At 37.5% G+C, this 15,060-nt stretch overlaps 2 protein-coding genes across 3 annotated transcripts; both read right to left on the reverse strand.

Annotated features, from left to right (window-relative positions):
* Window position 1: 1 nt before the first annotated feature.
* Window positions 2-2,888, reverse strand: LOC113754024 (cold-regulated 413 plasma membrane protein 2-like). The gene is made up of 4 exons (XM_027298337.1): window positions 2,580-2,888; window positions 760-867; window positions 590-660; window positions 2-482 (listed from the first exon to the last, which is right to left on the reverse strand). The coding sequence occupies exons 1-4, from the start codon at window positions 2,765-2,767 to the stop codon at window positions 229-231; spliced, it is 621 nt and encodes a 206-aa protein (XP_027154138.1). The 5' UTR covers window positions 2,768-2,888; the 3' UTR covers window positions 2-228.
* A 2,330-nt stretch (window positions 2,889-5,218) lies between these two features.
* LOC113753363 (BTB/POZ domain-containing protein At5g66560) lies at window positions 5,219-8,778 on the reverse strand. Of its 2 annotated transcripts, none has more exons than XM_027297497.1 (4): window positions 8,216-8,778; window positions 8,056-8,125; window positions 6,587-7,917; window positions 5,219-6,444 (listed from the first exon to the last, which is right to left on the reverse strand). In XM_027297497.1, exons 1-4 carry the CDS (start codon window positions 8,216-8,218, stop codon window positions 5,866-5,868), a joined length of 1,983 nt encoding a protein of 660 aa, XP_027153298.1. In that variant the 5' UTR covers window positions 8,219-8,778; the 3' UTR covers window positions 5,219-5,865. The 2 variants fall into 2 exon arrangements, with proteins under 2 accessions (XP_027153298.1, XP_027153297.1); XM_027297496.1 differs by having other exon boundaries at window positions 6,587-7,963; window positions 8,216-8,777.
* Between the last annotated feature and the right edge of the window lie 6,282 nt (window positions 8,779-15,060).

The raw sequence follows: 15,060 nt of genomic DNA on the forward strand, positions 1-15,060 counted from the left end.
GTAATAAATCAAAAAAGTTATGTGGGAGTATTTGCAGAGTCATCTTTCCCTTGCAAACCAAGCAGTACACAGGAAAGCAAAGAATTCCTATTCTACGGGTAACAATTAATACTCGGGTTTGATTGATTTGATTTTTACTTCAATAGCTAATCAATCACTGAACTTGTGGAGCAATGAAAGTTTAAAGAAGCGATGTCCAAAGCATCATCATCATCCACGAAAACGAAATCAGAGGAAGTGAAGTACCAAGGACCAGATTGGGTACACCAGCAAGAGGATGATGCCGACGGTGTTAGAAATACCATGTTTTTGCGTGAAAGAATTACGGAATCCTCCAGATGCCCGGATATGCTCTTGCAGGAGATAGCAACCGATAATGAGGCATATGAAAACGCCAACCAGGTTGTTCCTCAGGGCGTGAGCAAAGAAGCTTGGGGAAACCACCAGCAAAAGTATTAGTGCACCAGGCATCTCCAGCCAGTCTGTAATTCACAAAAACCACTGGTCAAATGTCAAAGCCAGTGGAAGGGAAACATGATCTTGCAGAGACGAAAAATGACACATGCCACTTCCAAAAAATTCTCCATACCTGGGAAATGTCGAGGGTAGAAAAGCCTCAGTACAACAGCAATGAAAGCAACCCACTTCCCGAACTCTCCCCTAAATCGCAAAGCGGATTACATGTTGTGAGGGGAATTTATTTAACTCTCAAATTCAGAGAGAAGGAGAACAAAAAGATGAGGAACTCAAAATGATCACCTCAAGAAGCTGAAAAGAGCTGCAGGCAAACTGAAAAAGATGTATGGTACTAAAAGTGAAGTCAGCATGTTAGTCCTCCAATTTGTCCGATCCAATATCAACAGATAACTACAGCAGAAGCAGAGTGTGGGTTAACATGCAGAGTCTGTTCACAAGGTAATTCTGATGGTCTGAAAAAAATTGACAGCAGATATTCACTACAACATTAACTTTTGTGCATCCAGAAAAATAACTACAAATTAAGAGAAAGAGGAGAAGTCAAAATCTGTCGAGAGAGAAATTAACATACAAGAAAACCATATACATAAATCAGAAAAATGTCGTGGCAATCCCTCCACAGATTGGACAAATGTGTTAGCATTGCTACATATGAGAGCCTCACGAATGTCAGTCCTATTGACATTTTTCTAACTGAAGGCACTGAGTCATTAGCACATAACCTGCCAGAAATTTGCTAAGTTAGTCAATCAAGAAGTTAACCTGCAGGCTTTTCCTGAGACGAGTAGATGACGGAATGCTTATTAGTGGCAACTTTTTTTCTTGGTAAGCTGACATTGCACCAAAATGGTTCTTTGTTTACAATATTGATAAAATTGAGCATATATTTGTCTCCATGTTTTAGGAATTTTGCATAGCAAAGTCATTCATCTGTAGTTACCATGATAATTACCTGGTGACTGTTATCCACCTTCTTTTTTTTTTTTTATAATGAGGGCATAGCTCAGACCACATCCACACACTCTAATCTGGTAGGATGAGAAGGTGCTAACATAGAGGCGGCCTGTAATAGTGACGACTAAAGAGACATTCCCGTCATCAGCCAATCTGCTCACTTTTTAATAGTAATCACTGCTCAACATTAGTTTTCTTGGCATTCCAGCAAGGCACTAAGCAGTAATATTGCACAAAGATGCATGAATGAAATGGTCAGTTTTCTCTAATATGCGATTTGATTGGTGAATTCGGTGGGAGAAAGAGTAGCCACACAACTTCTCTAAGAGGAAGTCTCCACTCAAACTCTATGCATTTGCCTATCAATGGGCAGCACCGGTGTAGATTTATCTATCTTTCCCACCCCATTGGCCCAACAAATGGAAATTCCAATCCGTCTATCATCTCAACAATGTGTGAAATAACCGGCCTTAGTCAACCAACAAACAAATTGGATTTGAGCCACTCATCTGGTAACAGAATTGACAAATTTGAACAAACATATCTGATGGATATACTATCTAGTCAAGATCAAGATTTTATGCATATCCTCTTTTATATGTATATATATATATATATAATCGGCTTTGAAAAAAAAAAAAGACCCTGTTTTGTTGATATAGTCCCTGATCGATAGTTTACCAATACCAATAATGGCACGAGTCAAAGCCGTTCTATAAAGTTGTTTTGACAGAATTCCACCCTTTCACAAACAAGAGTCAACAAAGGAGATAAAGTTGAGAAGAATTGAGAGTCACAACGTTTAACAATCATCATCAAGATCATTGCGTGAAAGGTCCAGAGTTTGTTTATTGATTCTTTAGGTGGAAAGACCCTCAACACTTTGACATCGAAAACAAATTACAGGGTTCTTCCATCATTATTTCATTTTTTGACAAAAAAGAACATCATCATTCAAGGATTAGAGCAAAGCCCACTTCACATGATAATTAAACACGATTATAAAACTCCACCGCCATGATCACACGCAAACTTCAACAAATTGAGTTAAGTTCCGATGATTACATTTGAACAAATTGACGAGAGCTGACGGCTAACTCGAAGAAATAGAGACTAATGAGAGGTGTGGCAGTGGGAAATTAGCTTACATGGCAGCGAAAGATGCGACCCATTTGAGAAAAGATGTTCCAACAGCAAGGCCGCTGAGTCTGGTCGCGTGGTTGAAGAGTTTCTTGGCTGCCATTTTCAATTCATTGATGTCAGAATCAATCAATTCAGCCGTGACTGGATTTTGGTCCGTTTTCATGGCCAAATAATCAACTGGGCTCCTCCCCATTGCTGATTTCTCCTACTCGATTTTTCTTTAGTTTTGTTTGAGAATTTAATATACGAAATGCTTTAAATCTGCAATAACAAATGGGATGGAAATTGAGGTTTTGATTGTTAAAGATAATGACATAAATGATACGTACTCCATCAGTTTTTGAAGCGGGTTTTTCCAGCCTAGAGACACTGGCAGTGCGGATCTAAACTGTTTTTCTTGACCGCGGGGGATACACAACGTGGATGGCGTTGAGAGGCCCAGGGCGGACTTCGATGCTATGTCTCCGAACCCGCGGGCCTCGCCTCGGGTCTCCCAATTGAAATTCACAATACCCAAATAAATGAGCAAGTGATAATTCCAGGGTCCATTAAACTTTGGTGATTCACATAATCCCATGAAAGTTTGGGTGACATTGAAAACAATCATAATTGTTTCACTAAATGTTTCACCAAAATGTTGATTAAACGTTACTTGTATGAGAAAAAATCCAACATTTAATGAAGGGTTAAATCGACATTTTTCTATAACATTAATGAAAACAATTATGATTAAATGTTGGATTTTCTTTCATCAAACAACTTTGGTGAAACATAGCCATATTAAGAATTATTTATCAAAACTAGATCTATAATTTACCCAAAAGCTCAAAATAAATTCAAAATATAATAAATCAAAAAGTTCGTATCTAGAGAGTCTTTTGTAACATGTAACAACAATTGATTTAATAAATTGAAAATATAAATATTCTGTTATCAGGTAAACAATCAATTTTCATTAAAAAAATTTTATATCTAAGTGATCTTATATTTGAGTTAATATAATCACGTGCAAATTATGTGAACTATTACTAGTAACAAGAAAAAAAAACATAAATTAATATGCTGTATTGATGTAAAATGCCTATTCATTTAGTAGATTTTATTAAAGCCTTAAATCAAACCACGGGACATTGATGCACGTTTTCTTGATTTTTCTAAGCAAATTTTGCATTTTTTTTTTGTCTCAAAATGAATGCCCATAATCAAAATTTTGTTTTCTTCCCCTATGGTACTTTCTACGAAACAAACAAGTGCAACCATATCAACTGAAAACCAAATCACTAGAAAGAGAACCATTTTACCAGCTCTGGTTGGTTGGAAGTGCGCGTTTTTTTTTTGGTTGGTGGGATGCTGTTTTCTGAGAGATGGGAAATTGGAAACGGACTGATTGGCAACAACATCGATAACGGGTGAAAAGGCATAATATTCCCATAATACTTTGATTTTGGACTAAATGGATAGGGCTTGCGTTAATGTCGCAACTTGAACTTTATTTTCACATAACTTTGAACGAAATGTCAAGCTCATCATTCTTAATTCTGATGCAATTTAGACTTCAAAGGGCTTATTTTGTTATTTTAGCACAAGCTGCTATAGAAATAAAACTTGAATGGTGATAATAAGTCATTTCAGAGATGTCAGAAAATCTTGTTTTGAATATACAAAAAAGGTCTACAGCACTGGAAGATATCATCATCATTATGCTCAAAGAAATGTTCCAATTATGTTGTTTCCCTTATTGTACAAAGCATGAAAGTCAAGCGGAAACATGATGATGTCGAACGGAAGCATAGATAGATTAAGCCATTATTACGGGTTACACAGTATATGGATTAAGCCATTCGACTTATCTAGGATGTGATTGTAAATAGGGGTTTTCCTTTATAGATTAATGGAAATGAACCGTTTGAGATATCTATATCTATATATAGGCACGCACAAAAAGGTCTACAGTTTAGTTTATGATTATGTGAAATTAGCTCTTAAACACAAACAAAAAGTAGGCCATTAGTAAATCCAATACTTTTCCATCAAGTGGTCAACAGCAAAGTCTTTACTATGTTCAAATCTTTCCATCCCTTCTCCACTTTTTAAATTCTATCCCTCTTCAAGTGGAAAGGTTCAAAAATAAATAATAATCCGATTCAACACGTAAAATTAATAGATTTAGGTTTTAACTGTTCAGATGCATTTGATAACCAAAAATTGAACATCTAAATTCATTAAGTGGCACTAAATTTTCTAACAAAACTTACTCATAAAAATAAGTGATGAGTTACTCACTTATCATTTAGTATGATATACATTCAAATGTATTAGATTTTTAGTACTTAATAATTCAATAACTTGATAAATTCAAATTTCATATTTCAGCTTTCAAATTTTAATTTTATCAAACGCACCCTAAGTTAATCCCGTCTTAGTTTAAAAGCTGGGAAAGTAATACACTCTTTTCTGTCTTAACTTGTTTTTTAGTTTTGAAACTGAAATATGAGAAACTTGATACAAAATGAGAATAAAAAATGTACCACGCCAGGAGGAGATTTGCTTCGCTTTCAAGCACCAAAGAACATTACTGAGTCATCATATCTCACTGTCACTTCGAAAGAAAGACAAAAAACAAAGCAGAAATTAGAACTTGCAATTTGCTTGTAATTTTTGGGGGGGGGCTTCAATCTTTAGATTCTTTACAGCCAGAATCCAGCAAGTGCTAAAGCATAAAATGGTACATTGTGGTGACCACTTCTCAAGTTTCCGGAACAACATGGCATACGCAGTGCAGACAGCTACAAGAAAAGAACTTGCCATCTAAACGACGTGGAGAACCCATCCATGCAGATTGTTCTGAAAGTGTATCAGCTAAGGAACAGACTTCCACTAATGCTTCTGCTTTGTCACTTTGCTGTAATCATTTCTCCCCCTCGTCATCATCATCATCTAAAAGGAATTCACCGTTTGTAAATAAACAAACACCCAAAACTCTTTTCTTTCCTGAGAAAATCGTACCCCGCTAAAGCCCGTAAAACCACACCTTTTATTCAGGCCCTTTTCAGATGCACCGAGGCCGCGTGTCAATAACTTATTCAATCTAAACCATTTTTAGACCGAAATATTCCCAAAACGAAAAAGGAAAAGAAATTTGTGTCTGTAATCTACAAGCAACTTCATCATACACAATGAGAAAATAAACAAATATTACCATTAATTACATTACTGATAGCGAATAAATAAAAACAGAAGAATAGAAATAGGTGAGCAAAAAAGGGGAAAAAAAAAAAAGTAGTCCACATGTTATTTTGGACTACTATGACGGTGGCTCCGCCCTTTTCTTGCCTCCACTACGGCGGCCGATTCGTGTGAATCACAGACCTGAGTCTTGAATTTGCACCCAAACTTGCTCCTCCAGCCACCACCACCTCTCTCGCGACGAGGACCAACCTCATCAATCGTCTCAATAGCCTTCTTCATGGTAGAGCATTCACGCTCCAATTCATGCACCCTAGTCCTCATACTATCCATGTCCAGCCGCAGCACCTGATTCTCCCTCACCGCCGCCCTCCACGTGCTGGTGTTCCCGTTCCCCTCTCCCTCCCCCCCCCGTGCCAACCCTGTCCCAACCACCTCCTCATCCTCCTCCCCAGGCTCCAACTGCCTCCCCGTCTCCAGTGCAGGAGGCACATCCGCCGCCAGCAGCGTCCCCGCAATCGCATGCCGGAGCTGCAGTTGCTCAAAAAATAGCACTTGAACCACCGCCCTCAGCGGCAGCCGCTCGTTCTGTGCCGCGTGGGTGCACGCTTCTAATGTCAACTTCTGGCAATCTAAAATACCACAAATTTTCTCTCTCTCTTGTTCAGACAACCACGGATGAGCCTGCAACCAAAAAAAAAAAAAGAAAAAAAGAGTCCAGAATTTACACTCACACTTTCTTAAATTACTCTTTTTATTTTTCCTGATTAAAAAAAAAAAAAGATGATGAAGCTTTTCACTCTATTAGTATACCAGTACATGATACCTTGAGATAAACATCAACGGCTCTATAAAGGCCGTCGTCGAACAGTCTGGCGTGGTCAGGCAAAGAAATGGCGAGCTGGTAAAACCTATCCGACTTTAAATTAGCATCGGATGCAATTTCCGATAAGTAACCGTCAATTAATTTTCCGACCAACATTAGTGCAGCTGATCTTACGCTGCTGTTCACCCCTTCGCCTTCGATTCTACTCGCGGATCTCTCCTCCAATCCTCGAAGGAAGTATCCTAAAATCCTTTCCACACAATCCACATCGTAGAGCGTTTCGATCAAATACGAATAACTCGGAATCAGTAGATCATCTAGCGTTGCTTGTTCCAGTTGCGATCCAATTTTCTTCTCCAATGTAGCACGACAAGCATCCGAGCAATTCAGTATATTAGCTGTTCGTAATAAGCCGAAGAGAAATCTCGTGGTAGTAGAGGAGCTCGAGCTCTTTTCCGTGGGAAGGTTAGATATTACAGTCTCCAGAAGCTCTCTCTGCTCATTTTCGGAAGGAACTGAAGAGGATGATGAGATTGAAGACGAAGGTTTCCGATTTGCTCGCGAAATTCCTGGAATGTACTTCTTGGCGTAATACATAAGACAGTTCTCAATAATTTCAGCACTTGCATCGCCTTCTCTCACCGCAGAAAGCAACCGCTTGAAAAATTCTAAACTTAATAATGTCAGTTCTTCAAACCAAACTTCCGCTCCGGCGACAGCTGCGCCACCGCCTCTGGCAGCAGCTGCACCTGTGAGTTTCCGACGAGCATTATTACCAGCTCTTTCGGCAATTCCTTCGCTCACCGGCCAACCGAAGAGGGATGGATCTGCGGAGGAAGCTTTACTGGCAATTGCTTCAAGGCATCGCTGAACGATGCCGAGATTCTCGGCCAGAGGCAGGAGCTTCTGGCAAGAGTGGAGCGTTTGAATGGAGTCTTTGATGTTTCTGAGGACAGTTTGGGAGAGGTACCTCTCAGTTTTGGAAATGAGGTTGTCCTCGGAGTACTCTTCAGTCATTTGGAGAAAATCTCCAGCACAGCGGAGAGCAGCCACGTTTGACGGCGACAGCTCGATCTTGACGCCATAACAGAATTTAGCGGCGGTCTCGAGAGCCTCCGAACCTCCCGGAAAATCAGGGAGTGTGATGTGACAGTACTCTGCCTCATCTTCGTCATCGACTAGTTCTTCCTCTGCGATAATCTCTCCTTGGTCATCTTTGTTCTTGGTACTAGTATTATTATCATCAGCATCGTCCTTCTCTGATTCAGAGGGTTTTTGGAATTTAGCGGAGGAGAAGCAGGAGGAGGTTGTTTTTGGAATTTTCTCTTGCTCTGTTATTAGCTTGTGAAGCTTTAGGCTTTTTGACATAAGAGGAAACTGAAAAACAGAAAAAGCACAGAAGAGTTGAAAAATGCAAAGCAATCAGCATAAGTTACTAAAATGAGTGAAAACTGAAAACGAAAACTGACCTTGTGAAGATGGAAAGTCATGTCGTCTACTTCGATTACAATATCGCTTGGCAAACCTGTTGTACAAAACCTACAAGGAAAATAATTCTTACTAAAGGCAAGAATCATCATGTTGATTGGAGAAGGGAAAATGTGTGAAGCAGGGGTTCATTTTACTTACCATGCTTGCCCTTTGGAACTGGGTTTCTCAGCGTCCATTTTTTGAGCTCGATAAAACGATACTGGTACCAAAAAAGAGAAAAAGGCCAAAACTAAACCAGATCCATGAAAACTGAGAGCTACGACTCAATCCAACAGGATAAAAGGGAAAAGGAGAGAGGAAAGAATGGATGTGATGGATGGGACTGAAAAAAGTGGAAAAATCAACCCTCTCTTTTTACGTACTACAATCAGAGGGGTTACTAGGAAGAAGAAGGAGAAACAGAGGGAAATGAATGAGTGCAGTGGAAATGATTGTGTTAGTGGAAAATCAAGCAGAGATAAAAATAAAAAAAGAAAAAAGAGTAGGATGGATGAGAAGTGAGAACAGAGAGGCTGGATCGTGGGGGAGTTGTTATATATATTGGAATCAGGGATCTTGAGAACGGACAAATGGGGTTTCAGCGAATAGGAGAAAAAGCAGAAAAGGGTTGAATCATGCACTAATAATGATGATAATGGATCGTATTCTTTTGGGAAATTTCTTCTTTTCCTGCCGCTTTTTTCCTTTCTTTCTCTTACTTTTAAAACAACAGCAGCAACAAAGAAATCGGAGAATTCATTCAGAATCTTCTCTTGTTGCTTCTTTTTCTCCTTTTCACTTCTGTTTTGGTTGGTCCATGGATGGACACGGACAATAGTCAAGGGCCAAAAGGCAGAGTTTCAAAAGCGCGAGTTCCTATTGCCTGCTTTCTTCTTGTAAGTGGTAAATAAAATACTACTAGTGGTAGAAGTAGGACATAGAATTGCTACTAATTATTGTGATAATTGCCGTCATAATTTGTCTGCGGGTACCTAAAACATGCATTGCTTTGCCAACCGTGTCTTGTGCCCTTTTTACCCTAAACTGAGTGATTTGATGTAATATATATATATATATATATATACTGACTAGTTCGACGTACATAAAATAAAAGGATGATAGAAAAAATATCAGAAAGAGTAGTGTCTAAGACGTTAAACAAAGCCAAGCACCAACTCTTTTCTAGTTTCCAAAGATGCATTCCGTAAAACTAATTGCGTTTGGTTGATTTCCTACCAAAATATATGACTTACCGTATGAAATGTCTCAGCCTACCTTACCTTACCGTGAACTGCAAAGTGATTGAAGATAAGAGTAAATTACCTAAAGTGCAGATCCTTAGTTCCGGTAGAATTAATGGTGGAAAAAAACAAAATGGTCCAAAATTTGTACTTTTGATAATTCAGTGGATAAAAAAAATACTATTATTAATAATTGAGTGACCAAATATTGACTATTAGAAAAATTTAATGTCTAATCGAATAATTTGCTCTTAAAGATAATTTATGCAGACCAAAAAATTTACTTGGTTGAATTGCATGGGCCTGACTTAATCTTTTCACCCCTCATCGTCAACAGTCATACCGCACTTTTGCTTTCGAGTTGAGGCTGTCCTCGCTTGCATTGTGCATCCTACTTCTTTTTTTTTGTGTGATTGAATCCGCTTGTCTTGAGTGTTCACTCTGGTGCTTTGACGCCAGCGGCAACTTTTCCCAGAAAATCTCCAAAACTCGTAATTCAGTTCCGTGTTTGCGTTTCGCTTCGCGTTTTCTTTTTGGTGGGTAATGCTCATTTGCATATTTTTTTGGGTATAATTCACAGGTAAGTATCCGCATCCGTTCTACTATCTACGACTAATCTGTTTTTCATTTACATCTTTTATGCTCGTTTACATTGATTGACTTCAAGATACACAAATTCACGAGCACCGCCATAATATTTTATTGTCTAATTATTCCCCTTCCCCCCTCTCTCTACTGATGTGTTGGATGTGTTAGTGTTGTTTATTTAAATCCCTTTCCACAATAATTTATTAACTAAATTGATAAACCATAAATGGGGTCAAAATGTATGATTATTTGGATCCAGTTTAGAAGATTTAAACGATCCCACAAGCAGATTGGATGTAACTTGATTGCGAGCGACACTAGAAGCCCACATTTCCAGCTATGTTCGACTCGAAGCTCTGAAATCGTGGGCTCCCAATTTCAAAGGTCTTCGGTAGCTTACGCGTTCACCGTGACCCACGAGATCAATGTTTGAATTTCAATATGAATGTGGAACGGAAATTTTAGAAGAGTATTAAATGTCCATAAAAGTACCAATAATAAATATTGAGTCCTGTTTGGATTGATTTTTTGTAGAAAAGTTTTTTAGGTTCTTGTCAGAATATTTCTATTCACATTTTTTGATCACTTTTTTTTTTGCCATACATAGATCACATCCTACCCAAAAAAAAAAAAAAAGTAATCTTTCCCCAAAAACATTTCAGAAAATGCAATCCAAACAGTTAATATACAACATAGGGTTTTTCTAATGGTTAACGCACTTAAATCGCGTCCTACGTACCAGATGCACTATACACACCGACAAGTAAGTATCGCTCTCATTTGCATTTATATATTTTTCTCAACAAGTACCCATTGGGCACAGACCCTACAACACAATCAAACCAACATTTGTAAAAGAATTTTTATTGGGTTTGATTCATCGTCCTTGACAAGGAGGTGACGATGGCCACCCCTTTGAGTCATGCCCGAAAAAGAAACCCAGAGATCAGATCCTATGGTTATCTTGCTATTAGTAACAGCGGACCCGGCAGGCCTAACCAACCCAATCTTGGTACCTTTTGTATGCCTTAATGTCATCTTAATGAATTGACAGGTAGGTGGTCGCAAAACCAGTAGTATTAATTTTGCGGCTCAGGCTTTTCAAATTTCGAAATTGAACGTACATACCCAGGCCTTGAAGGCCGGAAGACGAATCAAAAGAAGTTTAGGAAGGAATGCACCTTTGTGGCAGACAATCTATACTTTAAATGTGATAAAATTAGCTATTGTTACTACAATTCGCAAGGCCAAGATGCATTTTCCATTCCGTAGAGACAGTAGGATATAGCATATAGAAATAAGAAATGGACCATTTATTTGGATTGCTATTTTTATAACTTTTGTCAGGAAAATATACAGAAGTAATTTGATTTATGCGATGATTATAATACAGTGTTTGCAGACAGCTTTTCGTAATTTTTTTTTTTTTTACGGAAAATAACAATCCAAAAATGAGACAAAAAATCTTTTACACCTGCGTTCACGGGCACTAGTAAAGTGGGCATGATTAGACAAAGCTGCTGGTAATAACTAGTAAAAGAGAGAGTACGCAGTTTGAAACTAGTACTTAGCATCATCATTGTTTGTAAGTTTGAAGTCCCCTCGTCTGCAGTTACCAGTTAATACTAATGGACTTTGTCCTAAATTCCACTAGTAGTAGTGAGTTTGTTTGGATAAGAGTTTATTTGGATGATTTATTTGAGATAATTACTGTAGCACTTTTTGTGATGTGATGTATGTGAGATAAAAAGGTGATTGGGAAGATAAAAAAGTGATTGAAATTTGTGAGAATAAATTTTGCAAACCAAATTATCTTTGTCCAAACAAATCTAGTATTGAACAAGGACGGTAGAACGCCGAAGTTAGTGCCCGAAGGCGACAATTATTTTGTTCTCTCTTTTTTAGCTTTTTTAGTTTATTTTTGCTTTTGTCAATATCACTTTTATGTAATTTGCCATCCAAAAATTTGACACTTTCTTTCCCAGTTGATGATGATGATAAAAAAAAAAAAACTGTGGCACAATAATCACGGCCCCGATTGAGTGAACACGTGGGTCATTACTCATAAATGTGGTCAAATTGATTCATGTTTAACAGCTTAAAAGTGGAGTGGAAACTGGAAACCATTACAGTAAATAGAAATTTTTAAGGCACCCTGCACAAGGTTAAAAAAGAAAAGGGATTATTATATTTTTTAATACATTCAAGCTTAGAACTTGGAAACGCAAGCAGGTTTGGTCAATGCTAATTGACCTTGATCAAATTTGCAGAAAGCATCCGCCACAAAACAAAAACACGCTTAAAAAAGACAACACCAGGACCAGGACCACGTAGGGATGGAAAAAACAACAACAAAAGTCGCCGTTGTATCGATAGCCCATCGTTTATTCTTAAGCCCCGCCAGGATAAGTGATGTTGCTGTGTGCTGACCATAGCGTCCTTAAGAAGAATTCATTTTTGCTGCAGAAGAGGAAAACGGAAGAGAAGAACAAAAAAAATATAAAAATAAAATTTTATATATACTAGCAGTGCATAATATATTATCACAATTAGATGATTGTCACGTAAGTAAAATTTAGATTTAAAATTTAAATTCAGCACACATTATAACATTCATCTAAACGTGATAATACGTGCACGGTCACGTCACAGCAGAAGATTGATTAGTCCAATAAATAAATGGCCCTCGCCAATTATCAGGTCTCACTCTATTTTGGTTTTGTCTTAATATAGACAGACTTGGCTTTTTTTGGTCATGCGTCTTACCCTATTATTGTTACTTAATGTAGAACCTACAAAACCGTGAACTAATGCAGCTCTGTCAATCCATGGAATGGTTTCATTCATGTGACTTATCAGTCACGAGCGGAACTCGTTAATTGGACCAAAAAAAAAATTTTTTTTTATCCTTTTCTTTTGTTTTTCCTGTCCTGTCTCTTAAAAATAAAAAGAAAAGACTAAAATGTTTGATGCTCAGCACTCAATGCTAATGTAATCACCATCTCTATCCTAAACTTTGATTAATGCAAAATGGTACTTGTCATATCTCCAATTAACGTCAAAAGCCACCGCATATTATGCGCGAGAACAGAAATTATTGGGTCAACTGCTATTTCTATATGTATTGGGTGCATCGCTAGGTTCCCCATAAAATACTCTGTTCAAATTTACTTTCATATCTAATGCTCGTCAACCCAAGTAAACACAAACCCTGATGGTTATTTATGGACCCGGACCCTCTCCAGGAGTACAGCACATGTTTGATTACTGGTCCAGAACACACTTACTTATAAACCTTGGTTAAGAAGCCAACCCAACAAACTTCGGTTCCGACTCTAATATGTCATGTCCTTCCAAAAAATAAATAAATAAATAAAGACTCTAATATGTCATGCCAAAATTTGAGGGATCCTTATTAGTTTGGATCAGAGGGAGAGCTAATCAAAATTATCTTTTCGTAATTTGTTTAATTATTTATTCAAACCTCATTTATTCTTTCTGTTTTATTTCCTTACCCAAAGAAAAGACGCATTTAACATTTTTTCGACTAAATTAATTAAAGTACCACCCGTACAGATATTTTCTGATATACTATATAAAGGGACTTTCATATCTCATTCAAAGACAAGCCAAATGATGAACAAAATTATACATCTCATAAAAAATGTATTTTATCTATTATATAGAGTAAAAGAAAATTTCCTTTTGTGTAATTTTCTCCATCACCATATAAACCAATAATGGTTATACTCAACAAGTTTTCAAAGAATGAGTTCATCAACAAAAAATCATACAATGTATAAAGTTGTATCTAATTACTCTGTTTTTTTGTGTACTGATGATCGGTGTGGACTATATTATGGATTATATTAGTTAATAACGGTGACTTTTGATGGTACATTTTTTATAGGAAGGAAATTTGGTGTAGATTATTGTAATACGATTGATTGGTGAAAAAAACTTTTGCAATAGCAAAAGATTGATCAAATTACAACTTCTATAAAAGCAAAAATCATGCAAATTTTATATAACAAAAAAATCTCATTGTTGATTATATTAGATTGGTTTTGGTTAATCATGGAGTATAGATTTACTAAAAGAATGGGACAATGGGTTTAGATTATATTAGTCTTGGATTTAAATTAATCATGAGGTAAAGATCTACTAAAAGAATGGGACAATGGATTGTTGGATTATGATTGAAATTACAGGTATTAGGTGATGACTATCGATATTGAACTCTAAACTGACCAAATATATTTAGGTGGCAAATATTTTTTCAGACAGTTTAAGCAGGTCCTAAACTGCCGATTCTAGTTCCGATTCAAAATTTTAGTGAATATGAATCTAAACCTGAACATTTAGTTACAGTTATGATTCTAGTTCCGATTTCCAAAATCCAATTCTGGTTCTGGTTCTGGTTCAACAAACCGTCGAGCCAGTCTCGATTCAATTTGGATTCAAACCTGAACCATGGTTACCCCTAGATAAGATGGTAAGTTTCATTTAATAGATTGTCATTATTCAATGACGTCAAACTTTATCTTCTACCATGGTTAAGTAAATATATAGTTTAAAAAACTAATGTCGGCAATTGGATGATACTTGACACATGTGTCTTTGATCCAAAGATGTATTGAGGGAAATTGGAGAACAATGGTAATGGAGAGCAGCTTGCTCCGATGATTTTTATATACCTGTGGGTGCGGTTGTTGAAGCTGGTACCTTCTCCGGTTTGGAGCCGGATGGAATGGCTACACCTGGCCAAGGTCGACACATACAATGCTTCCCCTTTTCAATGCTGGAGTAGAGAGTCGTCAAATGTCTGCCACAGCCACCCCAGGAGAAGTTCCCGCATTCCTTGCAACTCACTCTGTAACACATGTTTTGGCAGGTGATTTATATTTTATACCCCCTTCAATGCAAGGTTGCTTTATTTTTGGATTCTACTGCTTTTTCACCCCTTATTCTTAGGATGGGGGCTTATATAGATAATCACACCTATCCACTGTGATGTATAATATTTGTCCTCTCTCCTTGAACGCCTCCGAGACACCTTGGTGTTGAAGGTATCGCTTTACATAGGAATTCCCCAAATACTCTTTAGCTGGAGCCTCCGCCCTTTTTTCAGCTGCAACAGTGAGGATGCCACATTGTATTCAGCGTTTGGCATCT

The sequence above is a fragment of the Coffea eugenioides genome, chromosome 11, assembly GCF_003713205.1.
Source record: "Coffea eugenioides isolate CCC68of chromosome 11, Ceug_1.0, whole genome shotgun sequence".
Lineage (NCBI taxonomy): Eukaryota > Viridiplantae > Streptophyta > Magnoliopsida > Gentianales > Rubiaceae > Coffea > Coffea eugenioides.